Source organism: Takifugu rubripes, chromosome 6 (genome assembly GCF_901000725.2).
Source record: "Takifugu rubripes chromosome 6, fTakRub1.2, whole genome shotgun sequence".
NCBI lineage: Eukaryota > Metazoa > Chordata > Actinopteri > Tetraodontiformes > Tetraodontidae > Takifugu > Takifugu rubripes.
This window is the reverse complement of record NC_042290.1, coordinates 8405138-8419501: the sequence shown is the minus strand read 5'-3', so window position 1 is coordinate 8419501 and position 14364 is coordinate 8405138. Positions and strand designations below refer to the sequence as shown.

Here is a 14364-nt window from a genome sequence, read left to right as displayed (position 1 = left end):
TATTATTGTTGAATAATATCATAATTGAGATTATAAAAGAAAAAATATGGATTGTTTTACTGGTTAACTGTACAAAAAAGAAAATTATACTGAAAACATTGTCAAAATAATAAAATAAAATAAGAAATGATATTAAATTATTCAGGTTAGGCCCTCATACTTAAACAATCCTTTTATTCGTCATTTCTTTGTTAAACTGGACCAGTGGTGCAGGGGATGCTAGGTAATTTCAGCGGGTCTTTGCCTGGAGTGATAAAGCTCCTTTGTGACCAAATACTCATCTCTTCTGTCACCCAAAAGAACTCATTAAAATTTCAAATTAAGGCAAATAAGTTTAATGATGAATAATTGCCCTCACATCAAAATTCAATTACATTTAAAGGGTGACAAATTGCTCATTGAAAATGATCTTTTTTGACAGAATATGAAAGGAGACAGACGTAAAACATGTTAACAAAAGGTGGTGTGTCAGCATGGATGTCATGATGTGCACAAACAGCACACAAAAGAATTCTGCGTCCAACACATTCAAGCCTGATATGGTGAAACACAAATCTCCTGTTTCCCTGTCATAAGCATGCAACTATAGTAATAATCATAATGATTATCTTAATAAAAATGCCCTTGAACTTGTTTTGGTTTCCTTATTGGCACTTTCGGTTTCAAATTAGTGTTGGAAAAAACCTAACAATACCTTTTTATGCACATATTAAGATGTTTAAAAACTCAAATGTTTTATTTTATTGGCTTCACGCATGTTTTTTTTTTTTTTTTTTTAAATACGAGCTGCTCTAAAGGTGTTTTTTCTTCTTTAGATGATATTTGGTGCTTCAGGATCAACTATAACTATAGTTCCTGTGCTTTTACCAAATAAAATATCACTTTCAGCTGCAGACAGCGACACAGACTTTGAACTAAGAAACTTCCTGTTAAAAAATTTCCATTTAAAAAACATGAAACGATCCTAGGTACAAGTAGAAAATTCTAGGGAAAATCCTCCGCCAACACGGCAGGAAGTCATTCACCTGGAATATAACAGCGTCATCTCGAGGAAGTTGTTGTCAACACTCAACAAAACGCTCCAGTACAAGCTTGATATTTATGGTTTAGGCTAAATAGCGCTGTCGGCACATTTGAACAGTTATGTCCAACTGAAGCTTTCAGGAATGAACAGGTTGTGCAGATACGTGAGGTAGTCTGCAGGGGGCGCTATTGGACCTGCCGGGTGTGATGCTCGCACTACATTTACATTTTCATGCGGAATCGATACCAAATGTCATAAATAACACGATTAAATTAGTTCTGTTGCTCGGGGATGAGAAGTGCATGATGTTAGCTAAATGCTAAATAATGGCAGTGATGTCATGGTGAGACTGTCGTAACTGGCGTCATTGTAGACGTGAAACACCTCATTGAAACTTTTAAAGCACGTGCCTGTCAGCCCACTACACCACACAGCCCTCAGTTCTCCAGCACGCTGACCTTTATCGCCACCCTCAACACGGCCTCTGGGCACCAGGTCACGCTCGCGAGCCAGAAGAAGCAACACAACTTATGAAAGGAAGAAACAGTGGCGTTTTGTTCCATCCCTGGAGACGTCGCCGGCGTTTGCTACCAAGACACAAGGTGCATTTTCAAGCGATAAGTGTTGGTGTTCGCGCCAGCTTCAGACGGACGCCGCCGGCTGTGTGGGAGAATTCAGCGTGGGAAAACATGAATGGGGAATAAACCATTCTCACGATTTAATTCAGCACTTTGGATATAAGTTAGCAGCTGGAAGCACAATACACGAAAGATTTAGAGCAAACAATAACAGTGCAAAGTTGTTGGGAGCAAGTGGAATAAAGTTTTTCAACGCATTTAAAAAGAGGAACTTTTTAAATAAATAAATAAATAAAATATATATATATATATTTAACCTGCAAAGAAACTGGAGGCAGGTTATATAATTTTATTTTAAATACATGGTTCTGTAATCTGCTTAATCTGAATGCCTGATTCACTTTACAGTATCGTAATACTGCATCTTCTTCAGTGCAAAACGTATTAAATGATGTTTTTATGACGATGGGACCAGATTTTTATCCGTGGCCTTTAGTCCAAATGTGTAAGAGAAAAGAAGCGCACTGATGATGTAAAGTTGAATAAATATCTGCAAAAGGCTGCGTTTCAGTCTACTAGTTGGAGATCCCCTCAAGTCCAAATGAAAAACAGGAAACAGTTGATGAATAACGCATGGCTGCTGCTCTTTTACATGATTCAAATGTTAAAAAAAACACTGAAAGAAGTTTGAGATTAAAGGAATACAGACAAAGTAAAAGTTCCACTGGTAATAAAGCGCTTTTCTGAGAACATCTGTCCAGAGCGCGGCTACATTCCAGTGTCCTGGGAGAGGCCGACGCACTCGGTAGGATGGACGGTGAAGGACAACGGGTCAGGGACACCGTTCAGGGGGACGTTGGGGATCTGTGAAAGAGAACAGGGGGAAGAGCTTCGATTAGCTTATTCATTCATGAACAAAAACACTCATTATGATAATAAATGCTTGTTTGTATTTCTTTACCCGAGCTTCTTCCTGCCAACAGCAGGACGGCTGTAACGACGCATTTCTGTAAAGATATTCTGATGGAGCCACCTCCAGGCCGCCACTGTCTCCGTGCAGGTGAAGCGAACCGATGTTGTCCACCTCTGGGCAGGCGGCCACGCGAGGATGGGACAGGGTGAAGGGGCAGTTCGGGGTGGTGGGCGCTGCCAGGCGGCGCCCTCCGGAGCACGCCGCCCCCGGCAGAGTCCAGTTCATACACAAAGACGCAGCAGCGTCGCCGCTGTGTCCGTTTCTGTTGCCGTGGTCGCAGCTGCCTGACAACTGCTGGATGAGCAGGTGGTGTGGTGGAGCGGCGGCGCTGGGGCGGAAACTTGGGGGCTGCTGTTGTCGGCATGACGACGAGCCCTGAAGGCCGTGCGTGTTCATCGCCCGTTTTAAATGATGTTGTGCATGGGGGTCGATACTGTTGGCGTGTTCGACAGGCAGGTGCCATGACTGCTGCAGGGAATCAGGCTGGAAAACACCGCAGGGCTGGGAGGGAATCATCGGCCTCCCCTGGGGGGGGGCGCAGCCACCCGGGGGCCACGGTTGTGAGTTTTGTGTGGGGGTCAGGGTGCGGGCAGTCTCAGGAAGTCCTGAACTCTGCAGCGGGCCTCTGGTCTCCCTCATCAGAGCTTCCTCCACGTACGAGAACACGTCGTTAGCCAGCGCCTGGTTCAGGAGATTCGCTGCATCCTGCCTCTCGTGGTTCTTCTGAACCAGAGTGTTCTCCCAGTCCCTCAGTTCCGGCTCCTCGATTTCAAAGCCCTCCATTCCTCCATCCCCAATGTCTCTCATAATCTGCTCCAGGGATTCGATCATGGCTTCTGCCGTCTGGTCCCCGGCGACAGGCCTCCTCTGCGGAGCCTGGCTCTGACCCGGCACGCTGAGCAGGGCGTGGCTGTCCCAGAAGGCCTGCTCCAAAGGCGACTGAGGAGGTTCCGAATCCAACTCCTCCGGTCTTTGAGGGAACCTCTGCGGAGGAGGTTTTGGAGCGCAGGAGTAGACAGAATGATCCTGCCGGTGCAGGGACCCCAACAGGGACGCAGGGTCCAAAGAATCCACCGCCGCGGGTTTGGTGACGCTCGCAGCGTCAGAAGCCGGAGGCCCGGGCAGGGAGAAGGGTTCCATCCAAGTGTCGTACAGGACGCCGTCGCCGGGAGAGAGGTTAAAGGGAAGCTGCCGTCTTCTCTGGTGGAGGTGCTCCTCTCCTTCCTTGTTCCTACGCCAAAAAAGTGAGGAAGCTTTGGTCGCTATTAACACCCGAAACAGGCCACAACTCCAGGCTGTGAAGCTTTGAGGACTTACGTGAGGGCTTTCTGACGAGCAATGATGAAATCCGGTCTCCCGTTCTTAAAAACCACCCTGGCAGAGGCTTGAACCCACAACCAGCATCCTGTTTTAGTCAGCAGCCTGAAGAAAGTGAAGCCACTGTTTCCCGTCTTCATCACTGAGGACAGAGGGCACAGACGTGGGGCAGGTTTACGGATGTGGCGGCGGCTTCGCAGTTTAATGCGTGTGGCCGACGGGGTAACTGACTTTTAAGGTGGTTGTCAGCGCAGTACATCATATCGGCAGCATGGATGAACTGGTAACCAGAGCCTCTCGTGACCAGCTCCGTCTCGGAATAACCTAAAACCAGCTTCCCTCTGGAACCAAACACACACGAGATTGTGAGGCCGCCACCACGGGCCGCTCAGGGGCCACTCCAGGCGCCACTCAAACCACCCACCTCGTGTCGATGCCCATGGGGGCAAAGTCCATCCGGTGTTTGGTCTGAAAGATGAAAGTCTTTGTCCGGATCTCCGTGATGGAGGGAGGCTCCACGGGTGTGGCGATGGCAAAAAGAGCAGCGGTACCCCCATCAGCCCCTCTGGTTCCCAGGAGGCTCAGACGCTTCAGCCGGCCGGTGAAGTTCAAAGCCTTGAAGGTGAAGAAAATATACTTAATTTCCTGGATCGTGCTGTAAAAAAAAGGCGGTTTTAGCAGCATGTGCAGCAGAGGAAGCTTCATGCAGATGTTCATGGTCCCCAGGGGATGAATCCATGTTACCATGAGTTAGACCCAATAAGGAATTTATATACTTGCATTTTAAGAGTTTTTTGTTCTAAAAAAAACCCCAAAAATCCCATTGAGGAGAAATCAAATCTTCAACAGGAGGCAGGCAGCAAGCGGAAGCTTCTGAATGTGTGGTACCAGGAATCCAGATGTGTTATCCAGCAGGCAGCGGAGGCGACAACAGAAGCTTCTTTCAAGGAAAGAGGAGCTCTCTGGAGGGGTGTTTAGAGGCAACAAGCTCACGGGATCATTACTGCAGGACCCGCCTGCACAGAAACCAGCTCAATCAGTGCCGAGTGGTTCCCGTAGCGTCCAGGTTCATCATAGCAGCACAATAAGCAGACATATGACATATGTATGCATCTGTCAGGATGTAGATATAGAGATATATGATGTTAGCTAAATGATGCTAAATGATGGTAATGATGGGCGTGGTGCATTCACTGCACGTGGCCACTCAATTCAGCATCACAGCACAAATCAGCGCAGGTCGAGTTCTTACTTTCTGCTTTCAGGTCGGAGTCGGCGCCGCCGGAGAACTGGAGCTGACGCCTGAACATCTCTCTGTCGTCCATGTGAACCAGGTTGTAAACGCTCTGCTGGACCACGTCAGACTGAGGGCAGAGAGACGGGACGATCTAGTCACAGAGCAGCCGCTGTCCTGGAGCCAAAAAGATGCCTCCACGCAGAATCGGCCGAAAATAAATGTACTTCTGCAGTTTAGCCAAAGGAAATCGGAGCGGCCGCCGCTGTCAGCGTGTTTGGGTTTGTTCGCCTTAGCGCACGTTGACCGACGACGTGACTCCGCCACAGAGACGGGAATTGGGACACTGAAATGATTTACTGTGGGCTCCAACAGAGATGGAACTGTGACTGTCAGAATTCAAATGGACACGCTGGTTTTTTTTTAATTTTTAAAAGAAAGCGGCACCAGCGTCGATGTTCGACTGTTACAACCGGCAAAGCTAAGGTGAACCGGGTCGGTCCGGAGCCGCAGCCTCACCTGGTGGAAGCCGAGGAAGTCCTGGATGGTGGGAGATGCGTAGAAGACCATCCCGTCAGCCATCACGGCCAACACAAAACCGTTCAAAGCCTAAGAAAACAAACTGATGAGCGCAGGCGCGCACGTGTCAGACTCTGCGTTTAGATCCTGTACCTTCAGGAGGAGTTCTCCCTCGGAGAACCCGACTCCACCCAGAGACGCCACGTTTCCATTTCTGCAGTTTGAAGGGGGGAGAGATGCCGAGCTCTTCCGCAGGGGTGCTGAAACACAGAGCAGCCGCGAGATGAAGGCAAAGCCGACGTCAACACGCGCGTTTCAGCCCAGTCGACAACATCAGTGAGAGTCCCAGTCAGGCTTCATAGATACGAGAACAGTGAAGGAACAGAAGTGAGAGGAAGGCGCTCATTTGATGAGAAAGATTTATGTATTTCAGGTCATAATTACGCTATCATACGTCTGATTTCCTGCTCGGGTTCTTTCTCTCTGAAGCTATTATGCAAAACAAGGCGCAGCACCGTTCCAAGAGGTAGAAGAGATTTACAAAAACAAAACAATCCCGGCTGGTTGCCTCCACGATCACACAACACCCCAGATTTGCTGCAAACACTCCCAATCTAACACAGGGAAATAAAGCATTTTGGGAAATGTTCAAAAAATAAAAATGGGCGACCCCTTCTGCCATGGATGTTGACTTTTTGTCTCCGCGTGAAGACGTGGCATCGCCAGATGTCGAGTAATCTAATCTGTGGCGGCTGCCATTCACACAAGAAAAATCTCCTTTCCTTCTGCACGCTACCCTCCACATTCGGCTGCACCATCCTCACTCCTCAATAAAAAAAAAAACCCACTGGATGCGTCTTCCTCTCCTCGTGACCACACATAATCACAAGGGGGGGAGATCTTCAGGAATCTTCTCAGTCATCAAGAGCAGCGTTCTTCAAACTCCTGAAGGACTGAAAGCTTCATTTTGTTATTATAGGACAAACTTAAGACACGTCAACAACTCAACAAGGGTCAGAGGTCGAAACCAGGTCTTATTTTGACAGTACAGTCCATAACTTCTGGCTCTCATCCCTCTGGTATGAAGGTATTTCCCCACTATTGCCAGCATGACCTGCTGCTGATAAAGCTCAGATGAGGAGGCTCTGACGTGCGCTGAGGAGATGATTTTATCTCCGTCTATCAGCGCCCAACTTCAGACATAAAAGAGAAAGTGCTCATCGAGAGCTCGTGAAGTCGCCCAAACGTGGGCCCGCTAATGTGGTCTGATAGTTGCAGCACTGAGGAGCCTTAATGAAGAGAGAAAGGAGCAAACAGCCAGACAAGCTTGAAAGTATCTGGTACCTGTGAGAGCATTTTCACAGGAACTACAGATTTCTGGAAAGTTGCACTTCTGGTGAGCTAATAACAGCCATTCGGTCGTGTCAACACTTATCGCCACATACAGGAAGCAGACATGAGCGACCCACATGAAGCTAATGCCCTCTTCCCCTGCGCCGTGGTTTCAGACTTCCTGCACCGCTCAGACTCTGGGCGGTCGCCACGGTGACGATGGTTCGCCATGATAACCCGCACTCCCGGTGTTGACTGAAGGGGAATGGTATCACCTGGGAGTCATTCAAGGCTCACCGGAGGGAACAATCTGTGCTCAGAGGTGATTCGGCATTGCGGGAATCTGTTGGACCCCGTTCGGTTTGTGTTTACGACCCGCAACAGAGGGCCCGACTCCTGCCAACGCTTCACGGTTGACGTCATCCCACCGACCAAAAACATGGCATCATTTTATCTCGCCATCAAAAAAAACATTGTCAGGAAGAGATACAAGTCCTTCTAACATGCAAATACAAGAAAGCAAAAGCTCAAGAATTGAACAAAAAGCTCATTTATAGGTTCTACCAGTTCCATTTTAAGCAACCCAGGGACAATGGACGCCCCTCCCAACATTTTATCATATTCACTTTGATATCAACAGTATTGAAAATCCACTATTATTCACCCCTCAACACACAAGCAGAGGAAACGGGTGCAGGAGATTAGAGAGATGGAGCAAATGTTAAGGATGCCAGGAGGAACCTCTCCTCTGGAGACAATGCCAACTACACCAAAGCTGCTATTGTAGGATTTTTTATTTTTTCCCCCCAATCAACCTCTTTATTTTTAGTCAGACTGGGAATGACAGCGGGGCCTTTCTGCTCCTTTAAATACAGCTGGTTGTTAGAGGAGCTTTTATTTTTGGTAAATGACCAGGGAGCAGACGCGGTTGGTGGCAGCAACCGTCTCAAGGGAGTTGGAAATGTGAAGTGATGCGCGTGTGGAGTGAAGGCGGGCCCGGGCGGCCCGGCGCAGCAGATGGGCTGGTGGAGCTCAGAAACTGCTCGTCTGACACAGGGGGCCCATGCTGACCCCCTGACCTTCAGAAGTGGACCGGGAAGCGATGCAGGGAGGGGTCCTGGTCTGATAACCTGGGCTCTGAATTCACCGGATCACCAGCAGAGTCCACGGCTCCGTCGACTCTACTGGTCCACGTTTGCCGGTCCACCATGTTCACTTGAGCCAACGCGAAGCTCCGCGGCCTTGTAAGGAGCCCCCATGTCGTACCAGCGAGCTTCCCCCACCCCCTCTGATCCAGCAGCAGCAGCAGCGATCAGTCAGCTGATAGCGAACCAGGAGGCCGCAGAGCAGAAAGGGAGGCTCCTCTGCTGTTGAGCTGCTGCCAGGATGTACCGAAGATGCGTTCGAGGACAAACTACGGGCGTGTCTATGCCAGCACAAGCCCTGAAAAGTGACTGGAAAGAGAAACCGAAGAGGAAGAGCAACAGATGGACCGCTGAACCAGGTCGATGCACGTGGAACCGCTGGAGTAGAACGCAGACCAGAGACAAGAAGAATACGCTCATACTCACTCAGTGCTGAACAACATCCTTTTAGCTAATGCACACACTACTGATGCTGTCGGCGACCTGGACTCACCTCAGCCTGGGTGTGTTTGATTAGGATCAGAATAAAGACCTACTGTTCCAGTCTGGCTGTCACATGATCCCGATTAAAACTCCCTTTTCCTCACACTCTTTCCCCTCCGGCATGGCATGTTTACATTAACCCGGTGTCAAGATTCCCTCCTCCCAAGGCTCAACCACGCAGCCGTCAGCACCCGACCGCGTCCCCAACAGCGTCCCCCACACTCCACGGATAGGACAAACGTCCAGGACGCAGCGATCACTGACCTTGGAGGCAGCTCTTGGCCTTCAGGTACCCCACGCTGAGGCGGAGCACCGACAGCTTGTCCAGGCGGCTCCTGATCTCCTGGGAGAAAGGCAGCAGACTGGCCAGGTGATCCAGCTCCACGTTCAGGCGGTCCCGGTGGCGTTTGGACGGATTGGTCTTCGCAGGTGGAGGCTTCACACTTTAAAGATGAGATGAGGACATTTTAGTGTTGGGGGAATGAGGTCCTTATTTCAGATGAGGAACCAGGGAGCAGGCAAGGTCTGCGTGTGTGAGCACACATCAGGACGACTCTTCCGGCTCACGCCAACAATGCTCCTATTGAAACGTCGAGCGTTTGCTTCTGTGCGGCGCTGCCAAAATAAACGCTGAAGGACAAACACAACTAATGAGCGAAAAGTAATAACAGAGGTGCAGCGTATGTTGTTACATGTAAAATAAACAAAGAAGTGCAGAGTAAGTGGCATTATTGAATTAAAGAAAAAAGTATATAAGCATCATTTAAGTTTACTTCCTGTTGACTTAATCATAAAGTATCTGTAGGTTTGTGGGCCTTTTAAGTATGGAAGTTGCTGAAGATTTGCATTTTGGCAGGTAAATTCCATAATTTACCGTATTTTTATATATAAAATAACATTTTAGACACTGAATATGATGAAATAAACCCCTCCCTCGGTAGGATGCAACCTCTGCAGACCATGAATGTGCTTTCAGTCACCAACGTGAGCCTCCCGTCACCTCACTGTCAGCTAATTTTAGATATTGTGATTAAAAATCTGACATTTTTGCAGTGAAACGGCCTGGTCAAATGGCCAGGGGCAGTATTTACCATTTACAGCTGAAATAAAGTATTTTCTCTGGAGCATAAAGACATAATATCAAACGGTTTATAGCGTGATGATGATGGAAATTCACCTTTATCCTGAGAGACATTTCTGACTGACAACAATGGCAGATAAATCCGAGATAATTGGAGGCCACTTTAAAAACACAAAGCAGAGAAAGATGCAAAGCATCCTGCATAAATCAGGTGCAACATTTAAAATTCCTCTATAGATGTTTCCTTCCTGCAATATTCACAAACATGAAGGAGGACCCAAGTTAAAGATGTGATTTACTGTATTAAGAACATGAGGCTTGTTTGTTTGATCTGATCGTTTCATTTTGCATGAATAAGTCTTTTCTTTAATCATGTTTGCTTCTATTGAAATGTTTAGAAAGTGATTTGCTCCTTCAGGTAAAGTCAGTGAAGAACATGCAACAATTGGCCGACACTTCAGATAAACGACGCATTTCTAAAATGGGTGCAGATCACGCGTGATCGCGCTTTTGCGTGACATCTTCTGCAGGTGAACTTGACCTTGAACTTTCTCCACATTTTGGGTAATCAAGTCTGCCTCAGAAAAACGGAATTGGTCGCATCGTGGTGATTACAGATATGACATGTGGAAACACAGGAATGGAACACTGAACCGTCCCAACGCCACCAAACGGGGGCTTTTGCTTTGCTTTCTGCCCGGGGGCAATTCTGGGGGAATAGTGTTTGAACCTACGTTTTCTGGACGGGCTTCCTCCTCTTCCTGATCACATAAGGTCCATTGTTTCCCGACATGGTGACGCGTCCAACGTTTCCCTCTTCTATTACTTCGAAAATGCATCCAAAAGTGTCCCGACGACTCTCCCGACACAACCACCCGAAATCCCTCCAGGATACATAACTTCAACCAAGAGACACTAAATAATGTCTGGAAGTTGTGCTGACCCCGCCGAGAGATTACGAAACTAAATTTCAGGAGTGGAGAACCCACAAACGCCTCCAGGCTTCCGTACATTTATATGCTTTCGTCAGCCAATCAAAGGGTCCGTAACATTACCACGTTTGTGTTGAAGGTTGTAATTGCTGCATTCTTTTCCGAGGTTTTTCTGAAGTACAGTAATACAAATTACTTTAGCACACGTGGGTATAGGTCATTTTGCGGGTAGCATCAAAAGAACCTGTTTATTTGGTACCTAACCTCGTCGTTTCTACTGTTTCATGCTGTCTAAATCGCCACTTGTCCCATATCACACACTAGTAGACAAATGTAAGTATTTATCGAATTTCTTCATTTTCTGTTGAATTTAGATCATATTTAAATTCACTCGAATTTTACTTAACAAGTTTCATTATGTTCTGCATTTAAAAAAAATAACATGATTTACGGGCATTTTTTCCTCTCTCGGCTTTTGAACCTTTGTCGCCATCTAGTGGACAAATGGTGTTTTAGGCATTTCGCCAGTTTTAGTTTAGATTTGATTTCAGTAAACTGTAATCTGGTGATTTTTTTTAAACGATTTTAAAAATAGATAGTATTGGATATTGCTTCTATTTATTTTTAAATCACTAAAATGTAATTCATTGATTTGTTCATTTAGTCATAAATTGACAAATGTGTTATATTGTGAACTGTATTTAGAAAACATAGATCGCAGGACACAGTTGGACTTGATTGTTTCTGGGTGGAATGTGTCCCAAACTCAGAACACGAGAGACTTTGGTTTTTCCCAGGGAAACTCCTCTCTGCCAAAGTGGCCATAGCAGGCAGTGGACTGGTAAATGGGACGCTTGAGGTCGAGTTCTCTGTAAGAAGAGAGGGACGATTTTACTCTGAGTAGACAGAGAAAGACAGGAAGACTGAGGAAACTGGACGTACTTCACGATGACACCTGGCCGCAGGTCAAAGTTCTTCTGCACGATCTGCAGCAGCTCGTCTTCGTCTCTGTTGGACGTGCCGTAGTGGAACACTGAGATGGAGAGCGGGTGGCTCACGCTGATGGCATAGGAGATCTACACAGAGTAACAGACAAGAGGAAAACCTCAAAGTTCCTACTGTTTCATCTTTATGTACAGGAACATAAAGAAAAACAGCAGAGTTCTATGCTGCTTTGACTTGATTTGAGTGTTTTTTTCTCTCTCCCGCACCTGAACCAGTGCTCTCCTGCACAGCCCAGCTTTGACCAAAGATTTAGCAACCCAGCGAGCTGCATACGCTCCGGACCGATCCACTTTGGAGTAGTCTTTTCCAGAGAAAGCCCCTCCTCCGTGACCTCCCCATCCTCCATATGTGTCCACGATGATTTTACGCCCAGTGAGTCCTGCGTCACTCTGATGACACAAATCCATCAGACGTCTCCTGCTTTTGGTCAAAAAGTCTGTTGTTTCATTTGACTGGTTGCATCTTTATCACCTGCGGGCCCCCTAGAAGGAACTTTCCGCTTGGCAGGAGATGGTAGATGGTCTTTTCATCCAGGTACTTGGCTGGGATGACCACCTTCACCACTTTCTCCATCAAGTGGTGCCTGATGTCTTTCAGGCTGATCTCGGGGACATGCTGCACTGACAGGACCACAGTGTGGACACGCAGAGGCTCCAAGGCTCCCTTGTTGTCTTGGTACTCCACAGTGACCTGCAGGAGAACACAGGCCTTTATCCCACCTACTCTGTTACTACTGCACGGAGAGGCGAGAAAATATCATTCGGATGGTCCACACACATGTGTACCACTAACTCATCGTATGAAAATGGTTGTCATGGTGAAACACAAGGCTCACTTGTGATTTGGAATCTGGTAAGATCCAGGGACACTCTCTAGTGCGGGACAGCTCCTTCATCCTGTAGTTGAGTTTGTGGGCCAGGAGGATGGTGAGCGGCATGCACTCCTCCGTCTCATCGGTGGCGTAGCCGAACATCAGACCCTGGAGGAACAGAGACGACCACATATCAGGAAAATAGGATAGCATAAATATGAACATTTATAGGCTCAAATCTTGGACAATCTGTGTCTCTGCAGCAAAAAAACATACATTCAAGGACAAAAGGAAAGAATTCTGCATTAATATTAGATATTTATTGGAGGTGTGAAATGAACTAAACAGTTTTTTGTTTAATTTTTCGTGGTTTTTTAACGGCATCGCAGTATATTTAACCAGAATACTGAACCTGGTCTCCTGCGCCGATGTCCTCCTGATCCCTTCCTTCAAACACACAGTCGGAGATCTCGGCACACTGAGGCTCCAGGGCAACCAGCACGTTGCAGGTCTTGTAGTCGAACCCTGCGGATCACAGCTGGGACTCAGCAAACGACGCCGTTCAATCACAACAAATACGGAATTCCACCGCTCTGCACCTTTGGAGGAGTCGTCGTAGCCGATGGACTTCACGGTATTCCGGACCACCTTCTGCAGATCCACTGTGGCTTTAGAGGTCACCTCTCCAACCAGCAGGATCATTCCAGTCTTGGTTACACACTCTGTAATAAAAGGGTCTTTACGCCTCTGATAATAAACCACGGTGGCGTAACGCTGGAGTGACCTTTGACTAAGGGGTCACAGTTGAATCTTGACTAAGATGGTTGTATAATCGTGCTAATGGTCAGAAATGCGCATTAACATCGCGACATTGGTGCATATTAAGAGCCTTTGGTAAAGATCTGGGCGCCTCATTACCACAGGCCACTCTGGAGTCAGGGTCTTCTTTCAGGTAGGCGTCGAGCACAGCATCACTGATCTGATCGCACATTTTATCTGAGACGTGGAGGAAAAGAAAAAGGTTTATTTGAGTTTGAGATTTAGGTTTATTTGAGTTTCTGTCACTTTGAACATGGTTTCTTGAAGCAGCGTGGGACGCTGATACTCACTTATCAACAGAGACATTTTAAAATCCAACAGTAGAACATTTCTTTCAAGCTATTATTGGGATTGGAATTGAATTTAACTGTACATCCAGCGTTGTTCGCTGAGGTAAGCATGAGACGGCAACATGCCCACGCATGTCCACGCATGTCCACGGTACCTGCGTGTCCTTCTCCGACTGACTCGGACGTGAAGAGAAACGTTCTCCCGCTTCTGGTGGCTCCGCTGGGGTTCATCTTCAGTTCCGGAACGAAAGCTGAGTGACTAAAAAGACGTAGAGGAAGGAAGCGTGGCGCTGGAACGTCGCTGAGTGGACTGAAGCTATCTGAGGAACGCTGATAAAGGATGAAGTAGCAATGATTAACTCTGCAACTCGGAAGTGGAGTTTTTTTCTGCCTAAATGACAACATGAAGTGGGAGGCATCTTAGCAAAAGTAGTTGGAAATTCACATATGATTATACAAAGGCAGTCATTGAGTGCGGACTTAATTTCATTTTGTTATTTCGGAGGTTTATTCATTACATTTTTCCGTTAAGAAGTATGTGCTTCATGTTTCGGGACACCCAGATTTTTCCATGTTTAGCAACAGGAGTTCGAGACAGTAAACATGTAAAAGATGTTCCTGGACACCGGAAGTTCGGTTAAATGACAGCGGATGTAGTTCCGGGGTCATTGGGGGGCGGGTTACGTCAATTTCATCATCTGCAAGAATCTCCGTCTCTTTTAACATCTCAGTAAAAGTCGAAATAAAAGTTTCGAACCTTCTTGATTAAGTTATTTTAAAACAAAATGTGTAGAGTAATATGACCTCATCACGAAGTAATA

At 47.0% G+C, this 14364-nt stretch overlaps 2 protein-coding genes across 4 annotated transcripts; both read right to left on the bottom strand.

The window, feature by feature from the left end:
- Positions 1 to 2370: 2370 nt before the first annotated feature.
- ahr2c (aryl hydrocarbon receptor 2C) lies at positions 2371 to 10479 on the bottom strand. Its single transcript, NM_001037958.1, is given in 11 exon segments — positions 2371 to 2466; positions 2564 to 3806; positions 3893 to 4034; positions 4124 to 4233; positions 4317 to 4507; positions 4781 to 4908; positions 5145 to 5256; positions 5646 to 5735; positions 5799 to 5905; positions 8870 to 9048; positions 10421 to 10479. Coding segments are annotated over 11 exon segments (2457 nt in total).
- An 822-nt stretch (positions 10480 to 11301) lies between these two features.
- mat2al (methionine adenosyltransferase II, alpha-like) lies at positions 11302 to 14156 on the bottom strand. 3 transcript variants are annotated; one of them, XM_029838142.1, is made up of 10 exons: positions 14062 to 14156; positions 13699 to 13873; positions 13353 to 13430; positions 13034 to 13156; positions 12847 to 12959; positions 12459 to 12602; positions 12095 to 12313; positions 11830 to 12012; positions 11561 to 11694; positions 11302 to 11487 (listed from the first exon to the last, which is right to left on the bottom strand). In XM_029838142.1, exons 2-10 carry the CDS (start codon positions 13772 to 13774, stop codon positions 11385 to 11387), a joined length of 1173 nt encoding a protein of 390 aa, XP_029694002.1. In that variant the 5' UTR covers positions 13775 to 13873; positions 14062 to 14156; the 3' UTR covers positions 11302 to 11384. The 3 variants fall into 3 exon arrangements, with proteins under 3 accessions (XP_029694002.1, XP_003965386.1, XP_011603039.1); XM_003965337.3 differs by lacking the exon at positions 14062 to 14156 and having other exon boundaries at positions 13699 to 13888; XM_011604737.2 differs by lacking the exons at positions 13699 to 13873; positions 14062 to 14156 and adding an exon at positions 13544 to 13669.
- Positions 14157 to 14364: the final 208 nt, after the last annotated feature.